The sequence below is a fragment of the Protopterus annectens genome, chromosome 2.part1 (genome assembly GCF_019279795.1).
Source record: "Protopterus annectens isolate FY-2018-M chromosome 2.part1, PAN1.0, whole genome shotgun sequence".
NCBI classification, from domain to species: Eukaryota; Metazoa; Chordata; order Ceratodontiformes; family Protopteridae; genus Protopterus; species Protopterus annectens.
This window is the reverse complement of record NC_056729.1, coordinates 1726058028-1726082991: the sequence shown is the minus strand read 5'-3', so window position 1 is coordinate 1726082991 and position 24964 is coordinate 1726058028. Positions and strand designations below refer to the sequence as shown.

General features: G+C 43.7%; 1 protein-coding gene across 1 annotated transcript in view; it reads right to left on the bottom strand.

Moving 5' to 3' along the window:
- KIF17 (kinesin family member 17) overlaps positions 1-24964 on the bottom strand; it is a 1182720-nt gene that overhangs the window by 1090999 nt on the left and 66757 nt on the right. The window contains exon 3 of the mRNA XM_044063178.1: positions 5179-5280. Within this exon, the coding sequence (XP_043919113.1) occupies positions 5179-5280 (102 nt within the window). The remainder of the gene's footprint in view (positions 1-5178; positions 5281-24964) is intronic.

Sequence of the window (24964 nt, the reverse complement as noted above, 5' to 3'; positions counted from 1 at the left end):
TAGCATATTTCAACAAAACATTTCTACAACACCTAGACACTGTCGCTCCATTGCGTAAAATCAAGGTTAGAGCCTCTACAAACCCCTGGCTCAGTAAAGAAACCTAACAAATCCTCAAGTCCAGAGACACTGCCTGGCTTTACTATCAAAAAAACAAAGAAACACAAAGCCTAACTAAATACCAAGAACTGCGCAACCGTGCAAAAAAATGCATTAGGTTGGACAAAAAAATCCTACTACACAACATTACAAACTAAATACCAACACAACCCGCAAAAATTTTGGAAAAATGTAAACCAGCTACTAAAATCCACCCAAAAGGCTACCCCCAAACCAGCCACCCCTGACACTAAAGTTCCCATCTAAACACAATTCATCTCCCACTTTGTGAACTCAATTCTATCCTTAGTATCACAGGGCAGTTCCTTCCTCACTATCCCCCCAACAGAAATAACACTAATACAAGCTTTACCCTCAAAACAGTTTCCACCACTTCAATCAAAAGCATGCTCTCCAAACTAAAAACCTCATCAACAGCAGCCGACCTACTCCCAGCTATTTCTTTAAACTCACAGCAGATGCTATTGCTATCCCAATCTCCACTCTCATAAACAGATCAATTGTTGAAAAGTATGTACCCAAACTCTGGAAAATATCCTATGTTACACCCATACATAAAGGCGGGACCTCCACTGAACTTAATAACTACAGACCCATTGCTTTACTCTCCCCCCTGGCCACAATCCTAGAAAAATGCATCCATACCCAGATGCTAAATTATCTCCTAGACAGCAACATCCTGTCACCTACTCAGCATGGTTTCAGACCTGCCCATAGTACCACTACAGCCCTCCTCTGCTTCACAGACACAGTAAACTGTCTCAAAATGAAGGCCTACAAGTGTCAACTCTTTTTTTGGATATGTCCAAAGCATTTGACACAGTCTCACACCAAATCCTGCTAAACAAACTAAACCAATATCATCTATCAAATTCCACTCATACCTGGTTCCAAAGCTACTTAACTGACAGGTACCAAGCTGTGAAATGGGAAAATTCTCTCTCTCCTCAGCTGCCCATAACTATAGGAGTCCCACAGGGTTCTGTCTTAGGACCACTACTATTCACAGTCTTCACAAATGACCTCGATACCTCCACACAGCATGCATCTATAATTCAGTATGCAGATGACACTACCTTAATCTGTGCTGCACAAAACATTCCCACCCTCCTGCAAACAACTCAACTAGCATTCTCTGACGTTGAAAACTACCTTACCAAAGCCCAACTTATCCTCAATCCAAAGAAAACTCAGCTTATGATTATAACTAGTTCTAACAAAAACACTAACAGTCAATTCACTAGCTACTCCACAAATGCTACTCCAATTGTTCCAGTGGCACAGTCTAAGCTATTGGGAATAACCATAGACTCCCACCTAAAATTTGATAGTCATCTCAACTTAACTATTAAAAAAGTACATGCCAAACTGGGGTCACTCTACCATATCAAACCATTTCTTACCAACAACACAAGATCAGCCATTGCTCGCTCCCAACTTCTATCCACCCTCTCTATGCATTTCTCATTCTGACTAATCTCAGCAAAGCTGAACTAAGCAAAATGGAAGCCTGCTATAACAGAATTGCCAGCTTTACTGCAAATTGCTCATATAGAACTCATCACTGTACTGCTTTGAGACAGCTCCACTGGCTTGAACTGCCCAACCTCCTAACCTACAATCAGCTCTGCCTCTGTCATTCTATCTATTACCTCCCCAATAAGTGTCCTGCCCTCAAAAACCTAGTACATCACTCAGCCAAAAGGCCTCTTAGATCATCAAGCAAACTACTACTAGAAGTCACCAACAGCTACAATAGCTTTGGAGATGCACTATATAGTAGTTCAGTGGCTAAAAAATGGAACTCTGTCCCTACTAGCATTCAAAACACATCATCCAAAGCCTCCTTTAAAGACCTCATCAGGCAACATCTCAAGCAAAGTTGGCAGTGCCATGATTGCTCCCCAGGCTAGTGAAAGCAGATAACATATACATACAAAATCTAGAGCACTTGATAATAGTTTTCAATCTTACTCACAAACACTGGCTAATGTACAATGTATGTACTGTACCTGTGTACTATGTATGTATTCTACCTATGTTCCAAATTTCAGCTGTACACCACAAATCTATTAATTACCTTTATTTTTAAAATTAATATTTTTTTTGTTTGTTCTCTCCACTGTAACTGTTTATGTGTCGCATACCACTGTAAAAACATGTCTCTTGTAATTTGTGTATATACTGATCATGTCTAAATAACTAAATGTGTCTGTAATTTTTCTTTGTGGAGCTTCTCTCCCTGGGCCTCTGGTGAAAAGGGGCCTTTTTGGCTCAGTCAGACACCCCCGGTTAACAAATGTAAAATAAAATAAAATAAAAATAAATAAGTATATGACAGAAGAATGCCAAAGACGCTGAAAAGTAAGGTGTACAAAACAGTGGTGCAACCAGTATTACTGCATGGGCCAGAAACCTGGGCAGTAAAGACTACAGGTGATAGAGTGCCTGAGATGGGTGGTAAGATGCACACTGTAGGACACATGAAGAAATGAGGACATAAGAGCAGAAGCCGAAGTAGCACCAACCTAAGAAAAGGTCAAACAGAACAGATTACTGTGGTTCGGGAACATGTGCAAAAAAGTACAAGACACTGTGGTGAACAAGATCTGAGACAGGCAAGAGGAAACAAGGGCATCCAGCAAAGAGATGGATGGATTGTATGAGTGAAGGCCTTTGACAGTCAGGCATGAGTGTCAAAGAAGGCTGGAGAGTGGCGCTCAATAAGGAGAGATGTCAACAGTTGACACGATACCCTGTCCCCAGGTAGAAAATGGGAAGCATAAGTAGCTAGAAGTTGAGACAAGTTCACTTTTTTTTTTGCTAAATACATGTCAGGGTAGTCCCTAGGCATTGAAGACACTGGGTCTAGGTGATTTGGTCACATGGACTAATGTTGATGTGACATCCCAACCCCATGTAAAATGGGGTTCATGATGATAACAACTCTTACCATACAAACTATTAAATGAATGTCGGGCAGCTGGCGCAGCGTGTTAAGGTACAAACTATTAAATGAATGTCGGGCAGCTGGCGCAGCGTGTTAAGGTACAAACTAGTAAATGAATGTCGGGCAGCTGGCGCAGCGTGTTAAGGCTGTGACCTGTAGTTTCTCTTTCTTACCATACAAACTAGTAAATGAATGTCGGGCAGCTGGCGCAGCGTGTTAAGGTACAAACTATTAAATGAATGTCGGGCAGCTGGCGCAGCGTGTTAAGGTACAAACTATTAAATGAATGTCGGGCAGCTGGCGCAGCATGTTAAGGTACAAACTATTAAATGAATGTCAGGCAGCTGGCGCAGCGTGTTAAGGTACAAACTATTAAATGAATGTCGGGCAGCTGGCGCAGCGTGTTAAGGTACAAACTATTAAATGAATGTCGGGCAGCTGGCGCAGCATGTTAAGGTACAAACTATTAAATGAATGTCGGGCAGCTGGCGCAGCGTGTTAAGGTACAAACTATTAAATGAATGTCGGGCAGCTGGCGCAGCGTGTTAAGGCTATGACCTGTAGTTTCTCTTTCTTACCATACAAACTATTAAATGAATGTCGGGCAGCTGGCGCAGCGTGTTAAGGCTATGACCTGTAGTTTCTCTTTCTTACCATACAAACTATTAAATGAATGTCGGGCCGCTGGCGCATCGTGTTAAGGTACAAACTAGTAAATGAATGTCGGGCAGCTGGCGCAGCGTGTTAAGGCTGTGACCTGTAGTTTCTCTTTTACAGGGTTTGATTCTCTCTGCTGAAAAAGGGCTCATGCTCAGTCGACATACCCGGTTAATCAGAAGCCGCAGTACAACCTAAGAAGTAACGACACCATATAACTACAAAGACCCCATATACCCGTGGAGCATCAGTGAGACAGTAGGGTGTGTAGGATAGAGTGGCTGCACTGGAAAACAAACTGTTAATCTGTCTTGCTGATAATTAGTAAGCCCTGTCTATAGCACTGTGCATATTTCTGCAGACTTACCCCTTGCAGGAAATTTAAAGATAACAAAACACTGTGGTCCACACGGGAATAACAAAAATAGTGTGGTCCACACGGGAATAACAAAAACAGTGTGGTCCACACGGGAATAACAAAAACAGTGTGGTCCACACGGGAATAACAAAAACAGTGTGGTCCACACGGGAATAACAAAAATAGTGTGGTCCACACAGGGATAACAAAAACAGTGTGGTCCATACAGGAATAACAAAAATAGTGTGTTCCACACAGGGATAACAAAAACAGTGTGGTCCACACGGGAATAACAAAAACAGTGTGGTCCACACGGGAATAACAAAAATAGTGTGGTCCACACGAGAATAACAAAAACAGTGTGGTCCACACGGGAATAACAAAAACAGTGCGGTCCACACGGGAATAACAAAAACAGTGTGGTCCACACAGGGATAACAAAAACAGTGTGGTCCACACAAGAAGAGATACACCTCATCTTCACCTTAGTTTACTGCTTTTACCCAAAGTACTTGAAAAGCACTTGAAAAAAATAAAAAACAACAAAGGCAAAACTAAAGCAATGCTATAAAATATTAGAACAACAAATAACTTGGTATGTAAAATCATAGAGAAAGAAGATTATACAAACATTTAGACAGCTCACTAAAAATGACACTGTCTAAGAGGGCATCCTCTTTCAAACAAATGTGTAAAAAACAGGATCCACATGTTTGGGGTCAGAAACAATAGTAAGTCAAACCTGTAGAGGCCAGCATACCGTAATTATTGTGAGAAATGTCAAAAACACTATTAGTAAATCAGTATGTGCAGTTTATCTGTAATGGCTCTTTAAAATGCTGCCTGAATCAGAATAAAAGACAGATGGGGTATGGTCAGACTAGCAGTACTACTTAGTAGTTATCCATAAGCCATCAGCTCCGTGTTTTTCACTGATCAATATTTCTGATTTCTTGAAGCTACATTTCTGTTGGAGATTATAAAGTGTTTTGTCTCACTGCAATCCTATATGACTTGTGTTAAGTGGCTTGAACAGAACACTATACGCAATGTAGAATGTTAGACTTGTGTGGTGCATATTATACATGCTTACCTCTAGCTTCTGTTTTGTGTCCTCTCCAAGTAGATCTCGGACTTCCTCATTGTAAATCTCCAAATAAGATACTCTGACCAAGAACTTGGTATTCTCAGCACACTGTATGAAAACAGAGAAACATGACGAAAGGTGTGATTTTCAATGTTTGCATTTATTTAACTTTGTTAAATGATAAAACCAAGTAGGCATGACTGCCAGTTTTCAGAGTTAAGGTCTAAACTGATTAAATAACATGTTCAGGCGTGCAAAACATACACTCAGGTTTTGCTGGTGTCATAGGTGTCATATCCAAATCTGCAGGACACGACTCCTTCAGCAAAAAAAAGAAGTTATGTACTCACCATAACTTTCCATGTTTGTTGTTCTTCATCTCACCTTCCTTCTTGCTGGTTGCGTTTGGAGCAGATCCTCGTCTCCGACTCGGCCGTATACTATAGCTCTAGAGCTTTTTACTGCCTTAAGGCTAGCCCTTATCCCAACATGCCTAGCAGTAGTTACCTAGATCTCGTTTATGATAACCCACCAGATTAAATAGGTCAAAATTTTACTAAACTCACTTATGAGAAAAACTCCTGCACATGAGTCTGTGATCATCAGCTAAGAGAAAGGAAGGAAGGAAAGACCAGGTCCAACCAACTGGTAAGCAAAAGGGAACTCGGCCAGTGGAGCCAAAGAAAGGGAAGAAGAACTCTCGATCCTCCAGGAGGGGGAAGGATGGTGGGATGCAAGAAGGAAGGCGAGATGAAGGACAACAAACATGGAACGTTATGGTGAGTACATAACTTCTTTGTTATGCTGTCCCCATCTCGCCTCCATCCTTGCTGGTTGGGACAGCATCCTCAGCACCTGTATCTTGGGTGGCTCACTGGAAGAGACTCTTCAGGACAGTGGAACCAAAGGTGTTCCAGGAGGCCACATCTACTTTGTAATGAGACGCAAAGGTATGAAGATTAGCCCATGCAGCTGCCGCACAGATTGAGTCTAAAGGCAGTTTGGCTTGAAAAGCAATAGAAGTAGCCAAGGCCCTAGTTGAGTGTCCATTAATTTTTCCTGGAAGTTCTTTATTCCACAGAGCGTAAACATGGATGATAGTGTCTGAAAGCCACTTTGATAAGGTCACTTTAGAGTCTGGACAACCTTTCTTGTTGTCTGCAAAGGATATAAACAATTGGTCAGATTTTCTGAAGTCCTTAGTCCTGTGTAAATAAAAATTGGTTAGATTTTCTGAAGTCCTTAGTCCTGTGTAAATAAAAATGTAACTGTCTATGAACATCCAATTAATGGAGCTTATACTCTGCCTTGTTGCCATAATTGGGAAGAATACAGGAAGCTCTATGGATTGATTTAAATTGTGCTCTGTACAGACCTTGGGTAAGAAGGAGGGACTGGTTCTGAGATAAACTCTATCTTTGTGGAACATCAAGTACGGGGGACGAATAGATAAGGCCTGTAAATTTGAATCTCTCCTAGCTGAAGTAATGGCGGTTAAGAAAAAGGTCTTCCATGTAAAAAATTTCAATTAGCAAGAAGCAGCTGGCTCAAAGGTGGGGGAGAATGAGAGTCTCTAAAACTAGATTTAAATCCCAAGGGGGAGAGGTTCTCTTATTGGAGGTTTTAAGAGGGTAGTACCTCTTAGGAATGCTCTACATAGCCTGTGGGACATGATATTAGATCCCATTTCTCCTACATGAAAATTAGAAATGGCCGCTAAATGAACCCGGATAGTAGCTGCCTCTGCTCCTCATTCAAATGTTTCAGCAAGGAATTCCAGAATCTTAGAAATGGGGGCAGTAAAAGGATCAATGTTGTTTTGTTTTGCCCAACAAGAGAACCTCTTCCATTTACTAGCATAAAGTTTTCTTGTAGTGGGTTTATGGGATGAAATCAAAATGTACTGAACAGCCGGGGAAACATCTGGGAGCCTGGCTAAGACCGAAAGAGGAGAAACCAAGCCGTCAGCTTGACAGTATGGATGGAAGGGTGGAGAACACCCAACTAATGCGTCAGGAGATCTAGAACTGGGTCCAGTATCCAAGGCTCCCCTTGCAGATGAGGCCAGAGGAATGGGAACCAAATCTGTCAAGGCCAGTAAGGAGCAATGAGGATTAACTTGCAACCCAATGACTGTGCTTTCAGAAGAACGTTGGGGATCAGGGGGAATGGTGGGAAGGCATAAAGTAGTCCCGGGGGCCAATCATGAACCAGTGCATCTCTGGGTGACTGTCCCGATGGTGGGACTAGGGCAAAGTAGCTGCTGCATTTGTTGTTGAGGGGAGTGGCGAAAAGACTGCAGCATGGCTGGCCTCATTTGTGAAAAAATCAACTCTGCAACTTCCTGTTTCAGGGACCACTCATGAGGCATCAGAATAGCCCTGCTGAGCTTGTCTGCTATCATGTTGGATTTCCCCAGAATGCGTTGCGACCAGAAAGCATTGGGAAGACATCGCCCCTTGCCATACTCGTAGAGCCTCTCGGGACAAGGGATAAGACCTGGTTCTGCCCTGTTTGTTGATGTACATATTACCGACATATTGTCTGTCTGAATTGCTATAGTCCCCATAGGTAGAGAGTCTTGAAGTGCTTGCAATGCCAGAAGCACCGCTCTCATCTCTAGGACATTGATGTGCAAGTGGTGCTTGTGTTCTTGCCAACTCCCTTGAACAGTCTGTCTCAGACAATGCCCCCCCCCACCCTATCTGGGAAGCGTCCGTGGTCACTGTGGCTACGGGTTGGGGGGTTAGAAATGGTCTGCCCATTGATACCAGAGGGGAGTGAAGCCACCATGCTAAATTCTTCTTGCATGACTCCGTGATCCAAATCTGATGTGACATTGGTAAATCCTGGAATGACCATTGAGCCAACAGGAGCCACTTCAGAATTCTCATATGGAAGCGTGCCATAGGGACCAAGGTAATCACTGCAGCCATTGAACCCAAGACCTTGAGGACGAATCTTGCCTGGATTCTCTTTCTTTTCATGAGGACTAAAACTTGACGATGAATGGTTAACACACTTTCATGAGGCAGTTTTGCTATCATGGCCCTTGTGTCTAAATCTGCCCCTATAAATGTAATATACTGACAAGGCGACAAGGCAGACTTTTCATAGTTTATGGTGATGCCTAGTTGTGTTCAGGTGTGAATAGTGGAGTCCTGTGCCTTTATCAGTTGATGCTTGGTGGTGGCAGTGAGGAGCCAGTAATCTAGATATGGAAACACCTGGAATCCTAGATGCCTCAGATGAGCCATGACTACTGCCATGCATTTGGTGAACACCTTGGGGGATGTGGTGAGACCAAAGGGCAGAACTCTGAACTGGTAATAACTGGCTCCCAGCCGGAAGTGTAGGTACCTCCTGGACCACCTGTCCATTTTTATATGGTAGTATGTATCCTGGAGATTGATGGAGCACATCCACTTGTCCTGACCCAAAAAGGGAAGAATGGACTGCAGTGTTACCATCCAGAACTTTGGTTTTTTGACCGATTTGTTGAGTTTGCTGAGATCCAAAATGGGCTTCCCGTCCCTGTCTTTTTCGGAACTAAAAAGAACCTTGAGTAAGTGCTGGATTTGATTTGGTCTGGGGGGACTTCTTGGATGGCTCTTTTTTCTAGCAACCTTTGAAGTTCTAGGTTTGCTGGATCCCAAAGGCTGGGTGGAACATCTGGGATTGAGTGCTGATTTGTTGTAAGGTGTGGTTGGGAGAAAGGAATTTTGTAACCCCCTGGATATTATCGACAGTACCCATGTATCTTCCGTGATTGTTTTCCAGGCTTTTGGGTACTGGGATAATCTGCCCCTGATTGCCTCCAGAGGCAGACAGTCGGGCCACCTTTCAGGAGCACTGGAAAGACCTGCCAGAGAAGGTATCTCTGTCGGCCGGATTCTGCTGACCCCCCCCCCCGCCGTGGGATCGACGTCTAACATTATTATTTCCCCCTCTGCCCTGAGGGAAAAATCTCCAAGTGTGTCAGGCGAAACTCCCTGGGATTTTCTGAACCATATCGTCCCACTCTTCCAACCCTTAGGGTAAGGTGTAGAGGGAGCGGAAAAACGTACTCCCACAGCAGAGAGAGTTTTGCCATCCCGTTCACACCTGGTAAAAGTCTTTTTTACCTGAGGGCCGAACAGAGACGAGCCGTTAAAGGGGGTGTTGGTAAAGGAGGACTTGAAGAGCACCGCAAATTGGCAAAGGCACATCCAGGAGTGTCTACGCAAAGGAACTCCTGTGCCTGCTGCCCTACTCACTCCATCTGCTGCGTAAGAGATCAGCTGCATGGAGGAGTTAACCACAGATGTCAAAGTCGCAAGCTGTGAAGCCGCCTTGCTTGCAGCTCCTTCAGCTGTAGGATCCTGTGGGGTATCTCCTAGTTCTTTTAGGAGATCCCTTTGAAGGCGTGTAAAGTGGGACAAATAATTCAGCGACCTGAGAGTAAATGCCGCTGAAGCAAACATATGCTTCCCATACTTGTACATCATATGAGAATCTTTGTTTGGCAGATGGACAAAAGAAAAAGTCTCCACCAACAGGCACACCCTTAGATAGAAAAGACCTATCTTCTGGAGCAGTTATGAATTTATTGGGCCTCCTCGGAACTGGTTCCATAGTGTCTGTGGAGCTCCACACCTTCCGACTCACTAAGGCCAGCAGAGGGTTGAAAGGCGGAGACACCCAAGAGGTGGAGGGTTGGGAACCAAATGCATCCAAGTACACAGACTCATCCTCAGATGGGGCGAGGGATTTCCAGTCACCCCTCTGACTAAGGATTTCCAGGATGTCTGAAAAATAGACATCCTGAGAGGGGGACCGTGGGGACCCTTCTGAGTCCTCCAAGTCTGTGTCTGAAGTGACAGACTAAGGGGAGTCCAAATGCTTCCTCTTGCATTTTCTCTTCTGAGGGACCTCCTCCAAGGGGTGCTCAGGGGAGGTTTCGGAAAAGGTGGGGTCGTCCAATGGAGCATCCTGGAGCATGGGTTCCCTACGCTTGGGGGGAGAGGATCAGAGACAGACTCAGGCACCGAAAGAGCAGGAGCCAATGGAGCTGAGGGTGGACTGGTCTCACAGGACAGCATGCTCCTCATCACCTTGAAGGCACAGCAGTCCCAGTCTGAAAGAGTGCCCGGCTCCGAAGAGCCTGGAGATCTCTTCCGAACTGAGGGCGATGGCTCCGAGGCCGATGTAGGAGCCGAGCTCACCTGCGCCAAAGCCCCAAGAGGGAGAGCGGGGTTGGACAAGAGTCCGATGCCACTCCCCCCCTCAGAGCCAGTGAGAGAGCATCGGCCCCCAGATCCCTCGATAGACTGAGACAATGAAGAGATCGGAGCGGTAGTCGGAACCACTAGACCAGTGGTAATTGGAGCCAATGGTTCCACCACAACAACTTCCATGCACTCCGGCTCTGAACTTAAAGGAGTTGGAGGAAGATTGGATAAGGGTGCGGGTCGGGCTGTCGGCGCCAATTCCTTGTAGGCTGGGCTCGATAATAATTTAGCTAATGCCTCTGTCTTGAGAAGCCTCTTCACCATCCTCTCCACATCATGATCCAAAAGACTCCTGGACGATCGAGAGGAATGAGAGGAAGAGCGATGACTGCCGGCCACAGATTGCAACAGCGGGGACTGTGGAACAGACTACACCGGCTCCAGAGACGGAGACCTGGTTCTCTTGTGAGTCCTGACTGGCTCCGAAACCACTGATGGAGCCACCGGAGAAAGAGCTTTGGCAAACTTGCAAGTTTGTCCTTAGATTTAGATGGCTGCGAAGTCAGAGCCGACAAAGACGATGGCTTAGGGGACTTTTCCTGTTTTTTTACTGGCTGAGAACCCTCAGTAGAAACATCAAAGGGGCTCTTTAATAAGTCTCACAAAATCAACTTATTTTTTTCTCTCCTGCAGGACCCGAGAACTAAAAGCATGACATATAGAACACGAGTCCTGCAGGTGTACAGCCCCTAAGCAATAGACACAGCTCATGTGCCTGTCCATAAGGGACATCTTCTGGCAGCACGAGTCACACTTTTTAAAACCCGAAGGTTTTGACTCTTAAGGATCTTTGGACATGCTAGCAACAACTACAAGAGTAACAAAGAGAAAAACCAACAGCAGCAACAACAACACTAAATTAAAATTTTAACTTTTAAACTTTTTTTTTTTTTAAACGGAAAAATAGAAAGGAGGGAAGGGGAAGAGCTTCTAAGTTAAACTGCAACTCCCCCAACCCAGGAGAGCCTCTAACTTAAGTGGCTGCTCCTATAAGTAAAAAAGAGAAAGGGAAATGAAGAAAAGAAGGGAACAGGGATCGCTCTAAGTCAAACGGGTTCAAGGGAACAAGGTAGGCATAAAGGAAAACGACGGCCACAACAACAACAAAAGGCAGCAGCGGAAAGGTCAGAAAAGCACTAGCCTAAGATGAAACACACTCTAACACTAAACTAACAGAAATTAGCTATCTGAACCCAAAATTATTGGAAATATATCAAGAAGAAGAAAATACTTAGCCTGAGTCAGTATGAGCAATCTTGACGCTGCAAATGGCAAATGAGATCTGGGTAACTACCGCTAGGCATGTTGGTATAGGGGCTAGCCTCAAGCCAGTAAAAAGCTCTCGAGCTGTAGTATACAGCTGAGTTGGAGCCGAGGATCGGCTCCGAACCCAACCAGCAACAATGGAGGCAAGATGGGGACAACATAACATAAGAAGTCATGTACTCACCAAAACATTCCATGTGAGTTGTTCATCTCGCCTTCATTCTTACTGATGGGTTCAGAGCCGATCCTCGGCACTGACTCGGCCAAATGCAAAAGCTCGAGGTCTTCAACCAGCTCATGGCCTACTCCCTGTCCCATGATGCACTGGTGCTTCCCTCAGATCTTGTTTGCAGCCAACTATACTGATAAATAAATACCCCGGTAGGAAGACACAAGACTACAGTAGATAAGGACTAAATATCACCAAGATTTTTCTCAACTTCCCGGTCCTCAAGAATTCTTGGTAGGGGGATGGTGGGTGGGACATAAGAATGAAGGCAAGATGAACAACTCACATGGAACATTATAGTGAGTACATAACTTGTTTATGTGAAGTTGTATCTCGCCTTCATTCACACTGATGGGTTAGCGTCCCAAGCACCATCTTTCATGGGTGGCTCACGGAAGTATATTCCTCAGAACCATGGAACCAAAGGAGGCCTTGTCCCTGGAGGCCCTATCCAATTTGTAATGAGTGACAAAAGTATGAGGTGTAGACCATGTGGCTGCTGCACAAATGGAATCTATGGGTAGCTTGGCCAGAAAGGTTGAAGATGTAGAAACAGCCCTAGCAGAGTGGGCCTTTACTTTTTGATTTAGTAGCATGTGCTCAGAGCTATATGTAAAGGAAATGCAATCTGATAACCATTTTGACAATGTGGTTTTACCACAGGAGTACCCTTCTTTGAATCTGAAAAGGAAACAAAGAGCTGTTCTGATTTTCTAATGTCCTTAGTCCTGTCTAAATAGAATTGAAGTTGCCTATGGACATCAAGCTTGTGCAGCATATGTTCCATCTTATTAGTATATTTTGGGGAAAAAACAGGTAATTCTATAGCCTGGTTGAGGTTTGTCTCTGAACAAACCTCAGGTAAAAATGGCGGATTTGTCCTCAGTGATAATCTGTCATTGTGAAAAATTAAGTATGGAGGTTTAATTGACAATGCAAGTAATTCTGAAACCCTTTGAGCAGAAGTAATAGCTACTAGAAAAATGGTCTTCCATGGTAAATATTTCAGGTCAGAAGATGAGGCTGGTTCAAAGGGGGGTTAAGATGATTCAAGAAAGAACAAAATTTAGGCTCCATGGTGTAGCTGGGGATCTAATAGGTGGTCTCAAATGGACAGTACCTTTAAGAAAGGCTTTAGACAGTCTATGGGACATAATAGGAGCCCCTTGATCGCCAATATGAAAATTAGAAATTGCTGCCAATTGAAAGCTAATGGTTGCTGCAGCTGCCCCTTCATTAAAAAGCTTGGTCAGAATGGAAGCAACTGAAGCCAAATATAGGTCAACATTGTTTTGGGATGCCCATACGGAAAATCTTCTCCATTTACTAAGGTATAACTTCTTGGTAGATGATTTATGAGAAGATGTTAGGATGTCCAGAGCTGCAGGTGAAAGATTCTGGAACCTGGCTATTCTTGGAATTGGAGCAGCCAAGCTGTCAATCTGAGGGTATGAAGTGCAGGATGAAGAGCCCCTGATGAATGAATCCGAAGATCTGGAACTGGGTCTAGGATCCAAGGTTCTTCCGGTAGATGAGGCTGCAGGAAGGGGGAACCAAATCTGATGAGGCCAATAAGGGGCTATTAGAATAATGGTCCTTCCCAGAGTCTTGGCTTTCTGTAAAAATTTGGGTATCATGGGGAAATGGGAGAAAGGCATAAAAGACACCCAGGGGCCAATTGTGTATGAGCACGTCCCTTGGGGTATCCCCCAGTGAGGATTAGGGCAAAGTAGTTGCTGCATTTGGTGTAGATGGGAGTTGCAAAGAGGTTGCAGCAAGGCTGGCCCCACCTGTGGAATATCCTTTTCACTACTTCTTCCTTCAGGGACCACTCGTGAAACAATAAATGCTCTGCTCAATTTGCCTGCTATCACATTGTATCTCCCCGAGATTTGCATTGCTATTAGAAAGTGCTGGGTAGATGTTGCCCACTGCCATACTCTCAGGTCCTCTCAACACAGGGGGTAGGATCTGGTTCCTCCTTGTTTGTTTATGTACCAGACCACTGACATGTTGTCTGTCTGAACTGCAATAGTCCCCAGAGGAAGAAAGTGTTGAAAGGACTGCAACATTAGAAGTACCGCTCTCATCTTTAGGACATTAATATGCAGATGAGCCTTATGTTTCTCCCATGTGCCTTGGGCTGTCCTTCCCTGAAAATGCCCCCCCCCCCATCCTATCACGGAGGCATCCGTGGTCACAGTGGCAATACAAGTGGATAGACTACAAAAGTGTCACAAACACATTTAGACACACTCACATGCAAAACTCAAACCCTAACCCTACAGATGAAACAATAAATGTTATTATATACCATAAAATACCTACAAAGATTTTGTACTTTATAAGTACCAAATATCTAAAATACTAAAATGACATGGTAAACCCATGTTTGTTCCTACTATTGTTGATTTTTAAGCTCTTATGTACAATTAATACATACTTTACATGAATTCTATACATAAAACCCTATCTAGTAAGGCTTTTTAATTTCAGAATACATACAATAGAACATCTTTTATTTAGACCTGGATACTGCCCTGCATTGGTGTTCAACTGCCATATTAATTTTAAACGTTCTAACTCCAGTGAAACTGGACCCCCCATGTTATCGGGTACAATTTGGTCTATTGCCCTGAACAAAAACCTGTGATCCATGTATTCGCGTATATGTTTAGCTAGGGCACTGTCTTCGCTCAATTTGCCAATGTGGTATAGATGTTCATATATATATATATATATATATATATATATATATATATATATATATATATATATATGGGTTCCCTTTAAATCATTGAATGTTCAGAACATCAAAGTTCGAGACCATAACATCAAACATCGAGACCAGAACATTGATGTTCAGAACATCGAAGGTTTAAAGTGGAAGTGCCAGGTAAGTGAGATTGTGGAATGTTGGGTGTGTATGCAGGGCAGCAAGGTACCCTGCATGTTGTGTGTGTGTGTATGTGCCATCTGAGTGTTGGCATTGCAGGTAGGGTACGAGAAATCTCCCGTTTAGCGCTACCGCATATAGCAGTAAACGGGAGATTTCCCTTACCCCACTGTAGTGCGATCTCAGAGTTGGAATATTAAAGTAGGTGGGTGTGGGGTGCAGGGGGGCAAAGCCCCCCTGCATAACATAGTGTTTGTGATTTTTTTTTTTTTACGGTTCATTTTGAATTTTCGATGTTCTGAACATCGATGTTCTGGTCTCGATAATCAGAACGTTGATGCTCTGAACATTCAATGATTCAAAGTGAATCCATATATATATATAAGATGTTCTGTTGTATGTATTCTGAAACTAAAAAGCCTTACTAGATAAGTTTTATGTATAGAATTCATGTAAACTATATTAATTGCACATAAGATCTGAAAAATCAACAATAGTAGGAACGAACATGGGTTTACCATGTCATTTTAGTATTTTAGATATTTGGTACTTATAAAGTACAAAACCTTTGTAGGTATTTTATGGTATATAAGAACATTGAGTATTGTTTCTTCGGTAGAGTTAGGGTTTGAGTTTTGCATGTGGGTGTGTCTAAATGTGTTTGTGACACTTTTGTCGTCTTTAGAAACTGTAGTTTCTATGAGCACCAATACGAGTGGGTAGAACAAAGGGGCGTCCTATTGTTACTTGAGGAGCAGTCAGCCACCAGTGAATATCCTTCTTGCATGCATTCGTTATTATAAATCGGGTGTGACATTGGAAGTTCCTGAAAAGACCATTGTGTGAACAGAAGCCACTGCAGTATAGGCATATGCATTCGACCGAAAGGAATGGCAATGATTGCTGCCGCCATTGTCCCTAATATCTTGAGCACTGTTGAAGCTGGGGCTGTTTGTTTTGAGATGAGGTTCAGGACTTGTTGTTGAAGGGCCCAAACTCTTTCTGTTGGAAGCTTTATGGTCATAGAGACAGTGTCGAGATTTGCTCCTATAAAAATGGTACGTTTGGATGGCGATAAGGCAGATTTTTCTGAGTTTATGGTAATGCCCAATTGACTGCAAAGATTTAAGGTTGTATCCCTTGCTTGTATGAGTCAATGCTCAGTGGTGGCGGTGAGGAGCCAGTCCTCTAGATATGGAAACACCTGGAATCTTAAGCGTCTCAGGTGAGCCATGACAACTGCCATGCATTTGGTGAACACTCTGGGGGCTGCAGTGAGACCAATGGGCAGAGCTCGAAACTGATAATGACTGGTTCCCAGCTGAAAGCGTAGATGCTCCCTGGAGTGTCTGGACATTTTTATGTGGTAGTATGCATCCTGGAGATCTATTCAGCACATCCAATTGTCTTTCCCTAGAAAGGGAAGTATAGACTGTAGCATGACCATCTGGAACTTTGATTATTTGACAGATTTGTTCAATCTGCTGCGATCCAAAATGGGTCTCCAGTCCCCTGTTTTCTTTGGAACTAAAAAGAACCTTGAGTAAGTTCCGGATACTCTCTGGTGTGCTAGGACTGGTTGGATGACTCTTTTTTTCTAGCAACCTTGCAATTTCTATGGTTGCTTGTTCCCTGTGACAGGGTGGAACATCTGGGATTTTTCTCACAAGGGGTGGAGGGGTGGCAAAGGGAATTGAATATCCTCTGGCTATGATGCTTTGTACCCAACGGTCTTTTGTTACTTTTAGCCAGGTGTCTGGGTACAAAGATAAGCATCCCTCGACTGCCTCCAGAGGTGGACACACAGGCCTCCTTTCAGGAGCGCTGATAGGGCTTTCCAAAGAACTGATCTCTGTAGCCCTGATTCTGCAGGCCCCCTCTGTCATGTGGATGGCATCTTCCATTATTACCCTGTCCTCTGCCTCTAGAGGGGGTTTTACCACGTGTGCCAAAGAAAGCTCCTTGGGATTTACGGAACCACATCTTCCCACTTTTCTGACCTTTAGGATAAGGTCTGGTAGGGGTGGAAAAACGGACTCCTACAGCAGACAGTGTCCTTCCATCTTGCTCACACCTGGTTAACAGTTTCCTTCACTTTTGGTCCAAAGAGGGATGAACCATCAAAGTGGGTGTTAACAAAGGATGACTTATAGGGCTCCGCTAAGGAGGTCCAAAGAGGGACGAACCATCAAAGGGGGTTTTAAAAAAGGAGGACTTATAGGGCTCCGCAAAGGATCATAAACACATCCAGGAGTGTCTCCTAAGGGCAATTCCTGTACCCGCTGCTCTGCTCATTCCATCAGCTGGGTACAAAATCAGACGCATGGAAGAGTTTACAAGGGAATTTAGGGTAGCAAGCTGGGAGGTTACCTTATCTAAGACCCCCACAGCTACTGCACCCTGAATAGCATCTCCCAACTCCTTAAGGAGATGTCTGTGCAGTCTAGTAAAATGTGTAAGATAGTTCAGGGATCGAAGAGCAAAGGCCGCTGAACTAAAAATTTGCTTTCCGTATCTGTCCATGATCCTAGAATCCCTATTAGGAGGATAAATAGAAGTAGAGGTCTTTGACAACTCCTCTTTGGTGGCTGCCACCACCACCATAGCATCAACAGGTACTCCTTTGGTAAGGAAGGTCTTGTCATTGGGTGACGTTATGAATTTGTTAGGCCTCCAAGGGACTGGTTCCATGGTATCCGGGGACTCCAATGCCTTTCGAGAAACAAGATCTATCAGTTCATCAAAAGGTGGAGTCACCCAAGAGGTGGAGGGCTGAAATCCGAAAGCCTTCAGGAGTACTGACTCATCATCAGTAGGGTTTAATGGGCTACCAGCCACCCCTCTGTTTCAGTATTTCCAAGATATCACCGAAGGAGATATCTTCAGAGGGGGATCTAAGTCAGTATCCAATGCGATAGCTTCCTCTGGGGAGTCCAGATGCTTCCTCTTGCAAAATTTCTGGGAACCTCCTCAGTAGGAGCTTCTGGGGAGGTCCCGGAACAGCAGGGCTCACCCAATGGGGTGACCTGAGGCTCTGGGTCTCTATGCTTTTGAGGGATCAGTGAAGCAGAGGCAGATACAGGTGCTTTAGGGGAGGAGGAGGTTGCTAATACCGATGATGTGGATGTCCAAGGGGACAACGCTCTCCTCATGGCATCGAAGGCCCCCTGGCTCCGATTCAAAGAGACCTCTGGATCTGTAGAAACAGCAAGTCTCCACAGCACCGAAGCAGTGGGCTCCGAGCCCAAGGTAGGTGCTGAACTCACCTGAGCCGAGGCCCCAAGAAGCAAAGTCAGAACCGAAAGTTCGGTACGACTATCCTCTCCAGACCCAACCAGTGAGTGTCAGCTCCTAGACTCTAACATCGGCACCAAAGAAGTCAGAGTAGTCGGAACCGACAGGCCTGGTTGGAGTGTCGGCTCCTACTGTTCCACAATCATCAGCTTCATACACTCTGGATCCGAAACCTCGGGTAGAATCAGAGGAGGAAGAGTAGTCATAGGCTGGGTCCTAGTTGGTTCCGAAGCCTCGGGGGTCGGCCCCGACAAAATTTTTGCTAGTGCCGGTGTCTGCAGAAGGCTCTGCACCACTCGATCCACATGCTTATGAGATAATCTTAAGGACCAGGAAGAAGCTATAGAAGAAACCACTGATTGAAGGGTTGGAGATTTTTAAGTAGGAGATACTGGCTCCAATATCGGGGACTGGCTCCTACGAACAACAACAACCTCCAGTTCTGAAAGCAGTGGAGCCGAGGTGTCAGTCTGACTTGGTTTAGCAGTCGATGAACCCTTTTTCGACTCCGACCCAGAAGATGATTTTGAAGACAAAGTCTTGGATGATTTTAAGGGCTTGTCCAGTTTGCCCTTATCTAAATATTCCTGGAAAGAGGACTTCAATAACCCCCTAGCTATTAGTTTGCACCTTCATTCGTGAAGAACACAATAACTAAAGGAGTGACAGATGGCACAGTTCTCCTCACCTAAACAATAAACACATTCTATGTGACCATCTGTTATTGACATTTTTTTGTCCACATTTAGGACACTTTTTAAATCCAGATTTAACTTTCTCTTGCTGAGACATGGCAGAAACTATCAATTACTAACTGTAATTGGACCACAATGCAACTGTTAAACAAAGGCAAGAACACACTATATGCCTAATATAAAGATAACAGACAGTAATATATATATCTATGACAGCACTAATAAAAAACACCGGGCTCTAACTACTACAATATTATAACAACACACACAGTATAAAAAAAATGAACTACTGCCCTAAAAGCCTGGGCTTAAGCTAAACACACTCTAGGGTAGGGAGAATTCACTATTTAAACAACCCTCTAACTTAAATGAGTTGCAGAAATAAATGGCCTAGAAAAAAAACATCCACTAACAACTAGCAAAAAACACACACTAAGTTTTAAGGCTAAGTAAGTTATTGAAGGAAGAATAATTACCTAACTACTAAGCTAAACTATCAATTGTTATCAAATATCAAACTTATACTGGCCAGAGCTGTCAAACAACTCCCGATCTGTTGCAGCGGCAAACGAGATCCGAGGGAAGCACCAGTTCATTATGGGATATGGAGTAGGCCACGAGCTGATTGAAGACCTCGAGCTTTTGCATTTGGCCAAGTCGGAGCCGAGGATCGGCTCCGAACCCATCAGTGAGAATGAAGGCGAGATGAACAACTTCACATCATGATTTAGCCATTACATCATTACAGTTAGGCTGTTGTGCTCATTGTAGGGTACAGTACAAGCATAAACGTGTGTGTGTGTGTGTGTGTGTGTGTGTGTGTGTGTGTGTGTGTGTGTGTGTGTGTGTGTGTGTGTGTGTGTGCATGCACACCTACTATGAGCAGTTTTGGCATGTAGAAGGTGCCCTGAAGCTTTGGAAGCTGGCTGGCTGTTATATCCTTAACAGGATATAACCCATATAGCTAAGGCAACTGTAGCAGTGATCAATATGATGAACATTGACAAGTGCATATTGAAATTGTATAAAGTTCTTAAAAGCAGAAATACTCCAGATAAAGCACACAACATTTACAGATTTATATATTTTTGTAACCTAAATCATGCAGTGATATCATATATTGGCGCCATAAATAGGCAGTCATAGCAAAGTTTATTTTATTTATTTACGATTTGTTGCCTTGTTTAGTCACACTAAGCCAATGGTCACTTTTTAGGGGACACCCTACTAATTAGGGGAAATTTGGACAAGGCACTGGGGAATTTTCCCTACTTGTGATCTGTACTCATGGTGTTGTCATAAGTGAGTACATGTACATGTCCTGTTCCTAGTGCGGGCAGCTGAGGGGGTGATGTGTGAGACAGAAAATTAACCAAAAGGAGCAGAGGAAAATGCCAGCACAAAAAAAGAAAATGTTGTAAATGTTGAGGATACAGAAGATGCATTTCAACAAAAGCTGTTCAAACAAACTGAGAATACAATCGGAGAGGAATGCATGGTTATAACCCTCTAATTGAGAGGGTTATGGCATGATTTACTTCAGGAATTAATTAACCAGAGTGAACCAGAGAATGAGGTATCATTATATCACCCCTCCTTATAGTAGCGTTTTATGTGGGCAAGACCGATAGGAGACTTAAAGATAGGATCAGGGAACATCAATATAATATTCAAATTAAATCTGATAAGAATGCTCTATCCAGACATGTTATAGAAACTTCTCCTGAACATGTGTTCAATTTTTTAGTTATACAGATAAATAGACCTACTATAAGGAGGGGTGATATAGGTTCATAGGTTCATAGGTTTATACTAGGCTATCTGCCCTAAGGCATTTATAAGCCTAGCCCAAGGTTTTGTGGCTTACGCCACCCCTTATATGAAAAAATACTGTGCCCATTAGTTTGTTGTGCCTCTGTCCAGCAGTGACACAGAGATGATTCCCGGGGTAAACCTACGATCTCCAATCCACAGGTCAAGATTTCTCTTGAACAGAGCCAGCGAGGTGCTCTGCCTCACATGGACCGAGATTTTATTCCACAGCATAGGGAGTCTCTGAGTGATAAATCTATCCCTCCAGCACGTCCTATTTATATCCGTGCTAAGGTTTAAGTCGCTTGCTCTAGTGGTTTTGGTGGATTTGGATTTTTTGAGGTGGAGCATGTCCATTAATTCCGGGTTGGACATGGCCTTGTATGTCAGGCACATGTCACCTCTGAGCAGATGGTATGCGACTGAATAGAGCTGGCGTTTCTTCAATCTGGCAGCATATGGCAGATTTTGGAGTCCCTTTATCCTTTTGGTGAGGAACTTTTGGGGTCTCTCCAATTGCTGCAGATGTCGGGTGAGATACATCCCGAATGGGGCATTGTACTCGATCATTGGTCTGATAAGTGAAGAGTACAGGGGAACAATGACCTCACTAGATCTGGATGTGAATCCCTTCATGATCAGGTGGGCAATGTAGAAGGTCTTTCTAACCACTTTAGCAATGTGAGTGTCAAAAGAAAGGCCACTGTCAACCTGGGTCCCCAGGTCCCTGATAACCTCTTCTGTGCTTAGTGGATTGCCACCTATATGGTAGCTTGGGGTTACCTTGTTTTTCCCGAAGGGTATGACTATACACTTTTTGGCGTTTAACTTCAGGCCATGGCTCTGGCACCAGCTATCTGTTTCCGTGAGTCCCTTCTGAAGGATATCCGTGTCCGATGCACTTTCCACTATGGCGCCCAGTTTGCAGTCGTCTGCAAACTGTCAGCCAAAGTCCTCCCTTGTTGGCCTGTACTTCTGAGAAGTAGATGCCGAACAATAGGGGGCCAAGGACCAAGCCCTGTGGGACACCACTTGTGACCGGCTTGGAGTCTGACATAGCGCCAGCAACTCTAACCCTGTGGGTTCTGTCCTTAAGCCAGTTTGCAACCTATCTTGTGACATATGGGTTTACATTTAAGCTGGTAAGTTTTTCTACAATACCCGAGTGGGGTATTGTGTCAAAAGCCTTTGCAAGGTCAAGGTAGGCTGTATGGACTGCCTTTCCCTCATCAATGGCCTTGGTGACTGTTTCGAAGAAGTCGACCAAGTTCAAATGCATGATCTGCCCTTAACGAAGCCAAACTGGGTCGGGTCCAATGTTTGCAAGTCCCCTATATCTTTGTTTATGAGCTCCATTATGATCCTCTCCATAGCTTTGCAGACTAGACTTGTTAAGCTTATGGGGCGGTAATTACCAGGGTCTGTAGAGGCACCGCCTTTGTGGAGTGGGACCACAGTTGCCATACGCCACTCCTTGGGCACGTATCCTGTGGTAAGGCTGAGATTAAACAGCTGCCTTATGTGCGGGTTTAATTCCTCATTTAGCTCGTGTAGCACACAGCCGGGGACACCATCCGGTCCCATTGATGCTGTGTTTTAGCTTTAGAGAGCAGCTTTCACCTGCGCATTTGAGATGTCTGGGAGGCTACACTCCGCTGGGATAGTTATCTCTCCTTTAGCGGCCCAGAGGGGTGAAGTTTGCACTGAAGCTGTCTGCCAGTATGTTGGCAATGTCTGTGGGTTCAGTGATTTTTGTATCATTTTGGACTAATTCTGAGCATATCTGGGAGTTTCCACCCAGGTTCCTAACATAGCTGAAAAAGGCCTTATGATTGTCCTTTGAATCCATGGCAATTTTTCTCTCAAAATTGGCCTTAGTTGATTTTATGAGTGCTCGTATTTTTTTACTAATAATGATCAGGGGTGACTTCCCTTTTATGGATTTTGTTCTATCATGTAATAGCTTTCTCCTCTTATTGTAAAATTTGTTAATGGCTGGGGTCCACCAGACTGGACGTTTGCCCTTTGTGGAAAGAGTCTTGGTTTTATTTGGGATTGCCTGATCCATGCAGTCCTGGAGGTGTTCATAGAAGGCATTTGTAAGGGCTTCCACAGCTTGGGTTGTGAAATGATATGATGAATCAGACTGAACAGATTGAAACTAAGTGGAACATAAGGTTGAGAGCAGACCGACCCCCTGGATTAAATGAGAGAGTACCTCTGAAGCCGATATTAAAAGCAAGAAGAGTTAGGGTGTAGATCCCAGGATTTTATTGTTTTTTTATGCTAACGTGTCTATGTTATAAGTTTATGAATGAAAGTTGAATGTATTAAGAAATTTATATTTTTAGGTCTGTGTGAATAATGGCCTAATATTAATTTAGTAATGTTTATATATGTGTCATAAGTTTTAATGGTCGAAAAATAATACATTTCCGTGTTAATTTTAGGAATTTTAAGTGCTCTGTTTAGTTAGAGTTTTAATTTGTAGTAGGAAATGATGTAATTGTCAGCTGAGCACATATAGAGTATATATAGGGTAGTTTGAATATGTGTTTTTTCCTGTTTAATGGCCTGAAGAAACCCTTTTGGATGAAAGTGCTTGCCGAACTTTGTCATTGGATTAATAAATTTAAATATTTTTATCCTGATCAGACTTTGAATTCGTTTGTGTTGAAGTGAACATTGTGTAGACTGGTGACCAGAAGTGGTTGGAATAGCGTATGTGGACTGTATTGCCCCGCCAATTTCCGTTCCTGTACTTTTGTGTTGGTTTGATTTTATTCAGTTATATATTCAGGATTCGGGACTCTTGGGTGGCAGTTGGAGTCTGTTCTTTTAGATCTAAAGTCACAAGCCAAGCCTTCTTGCCAACAAGGGCAGAAGCTGCTGTAGAGTCATCATTTTGAATTTTGGAATATTCAGATATGTGTTTAAAATAGATAGGTCCAGTATTGGTCTCCAGGCTTTGTCTTTTCTGGGTACCAAGAACAGTCTTTAATAGAATCCGTGACCCTGCTCTTGTTCTGGTACTTGTTGAATGGCAATCATGTTCATGAGGGATGAAACTTGTTTTTGTGCCTCTGCCCATTGACTGAGTGGCAGGACTGGCATACCATTTTGCCTTGGCAGGGTGTGAAGGTGGAACCTGTAGCCTTGTGAAACTATATTTAGAACCCATTTGTCCTGGGAGATCATGTGCCAATTTTGTGAAAATAGTGCTAGCTTTCCCCCCAAAGGGTCTGTCAAAAGATAAGTGCTTGGTGCTGGACGTGGAAAGTCATTGAGACTGTTTCCTGTATGGCTGTGATTTTTCCTCTCCGCTCTTGGAGGTAGAAGCACCCCATTGTTTAGGCCTGTATGAGCCTTGGGGCTGTGATTTGCCTCTGGGTCATCTGTATCTGCCCCTTTGTGGTCTATCTGACACTGGAAAGGACCAATTTTTTTGTAGGCCAGTTCCTGCTAAATCTGGGAAGCTGTACCTGCAAAAAATCCTTGACTGTTTGCATAGATTTAGCCTTGTCCTCCATTTTCTTCAACACCTCTTCTCTTTAGCACCAAACAAAGTATCATGCTGTAAAGGAGCGTCTAATAGTTTTGCTTTAACATGATCCGGCAAATTTTGTTCTTTTAACCAAGCATGCCTCCTAATGACAGAACCTGTAACAGCGGCCCTGCAGGAGGCCTCAAGAGAATCAAAACCACTTTGCAAAGTATGCTTTCCAACTTGTTCAGCTGCATGCAATAAATCCTGCATTTCTTTGTCTGCACATTCTGCATTTGCTGGTATTTTCTGTTTAAGCAAGGATATAAGATATTGCTGATACTTAAGCATATGAAATTGGTAATTTAAAGCTCTTACAGCCAAGGTAGCAGAGGAATAAATCTTTTTGCCCCATCTGTCTAGGGCCCTAGAATCCCTATCAGAGGGGATAGGGTTTTTTGCAGTAGAAGCCTTGACCCCTTTGGGACCCTGAGAGATGGTTTCTGGGTCAGCTGCATGGTTCTTATAGAGAAATTTATGTGAATCAGGAACCCTGTAGTATCTGTCTGGCTTAACAGGGGCTGGTGGTAAAGAGTCTGGAGAAAAACTGGACTACATCATCTACAATGTCTAAAACAGGTGGGATAGCAAGGGGCCTGTGCTGGGGCAATAAAAGGAAATCTCTGAGCCTTTTCTTGGATTCTGAGTAATCTTGGCTCTCCCAGTGGAAATGCTCCCTCATAGTATGCAGTGTTTCCCCAAAAGAATAATCCTCAGGAGGAGAGGCTGAAGGGATAGATTCTTCAGCATCAGAATCCTCATAGGGAGGAATAGAATAATTCTGTA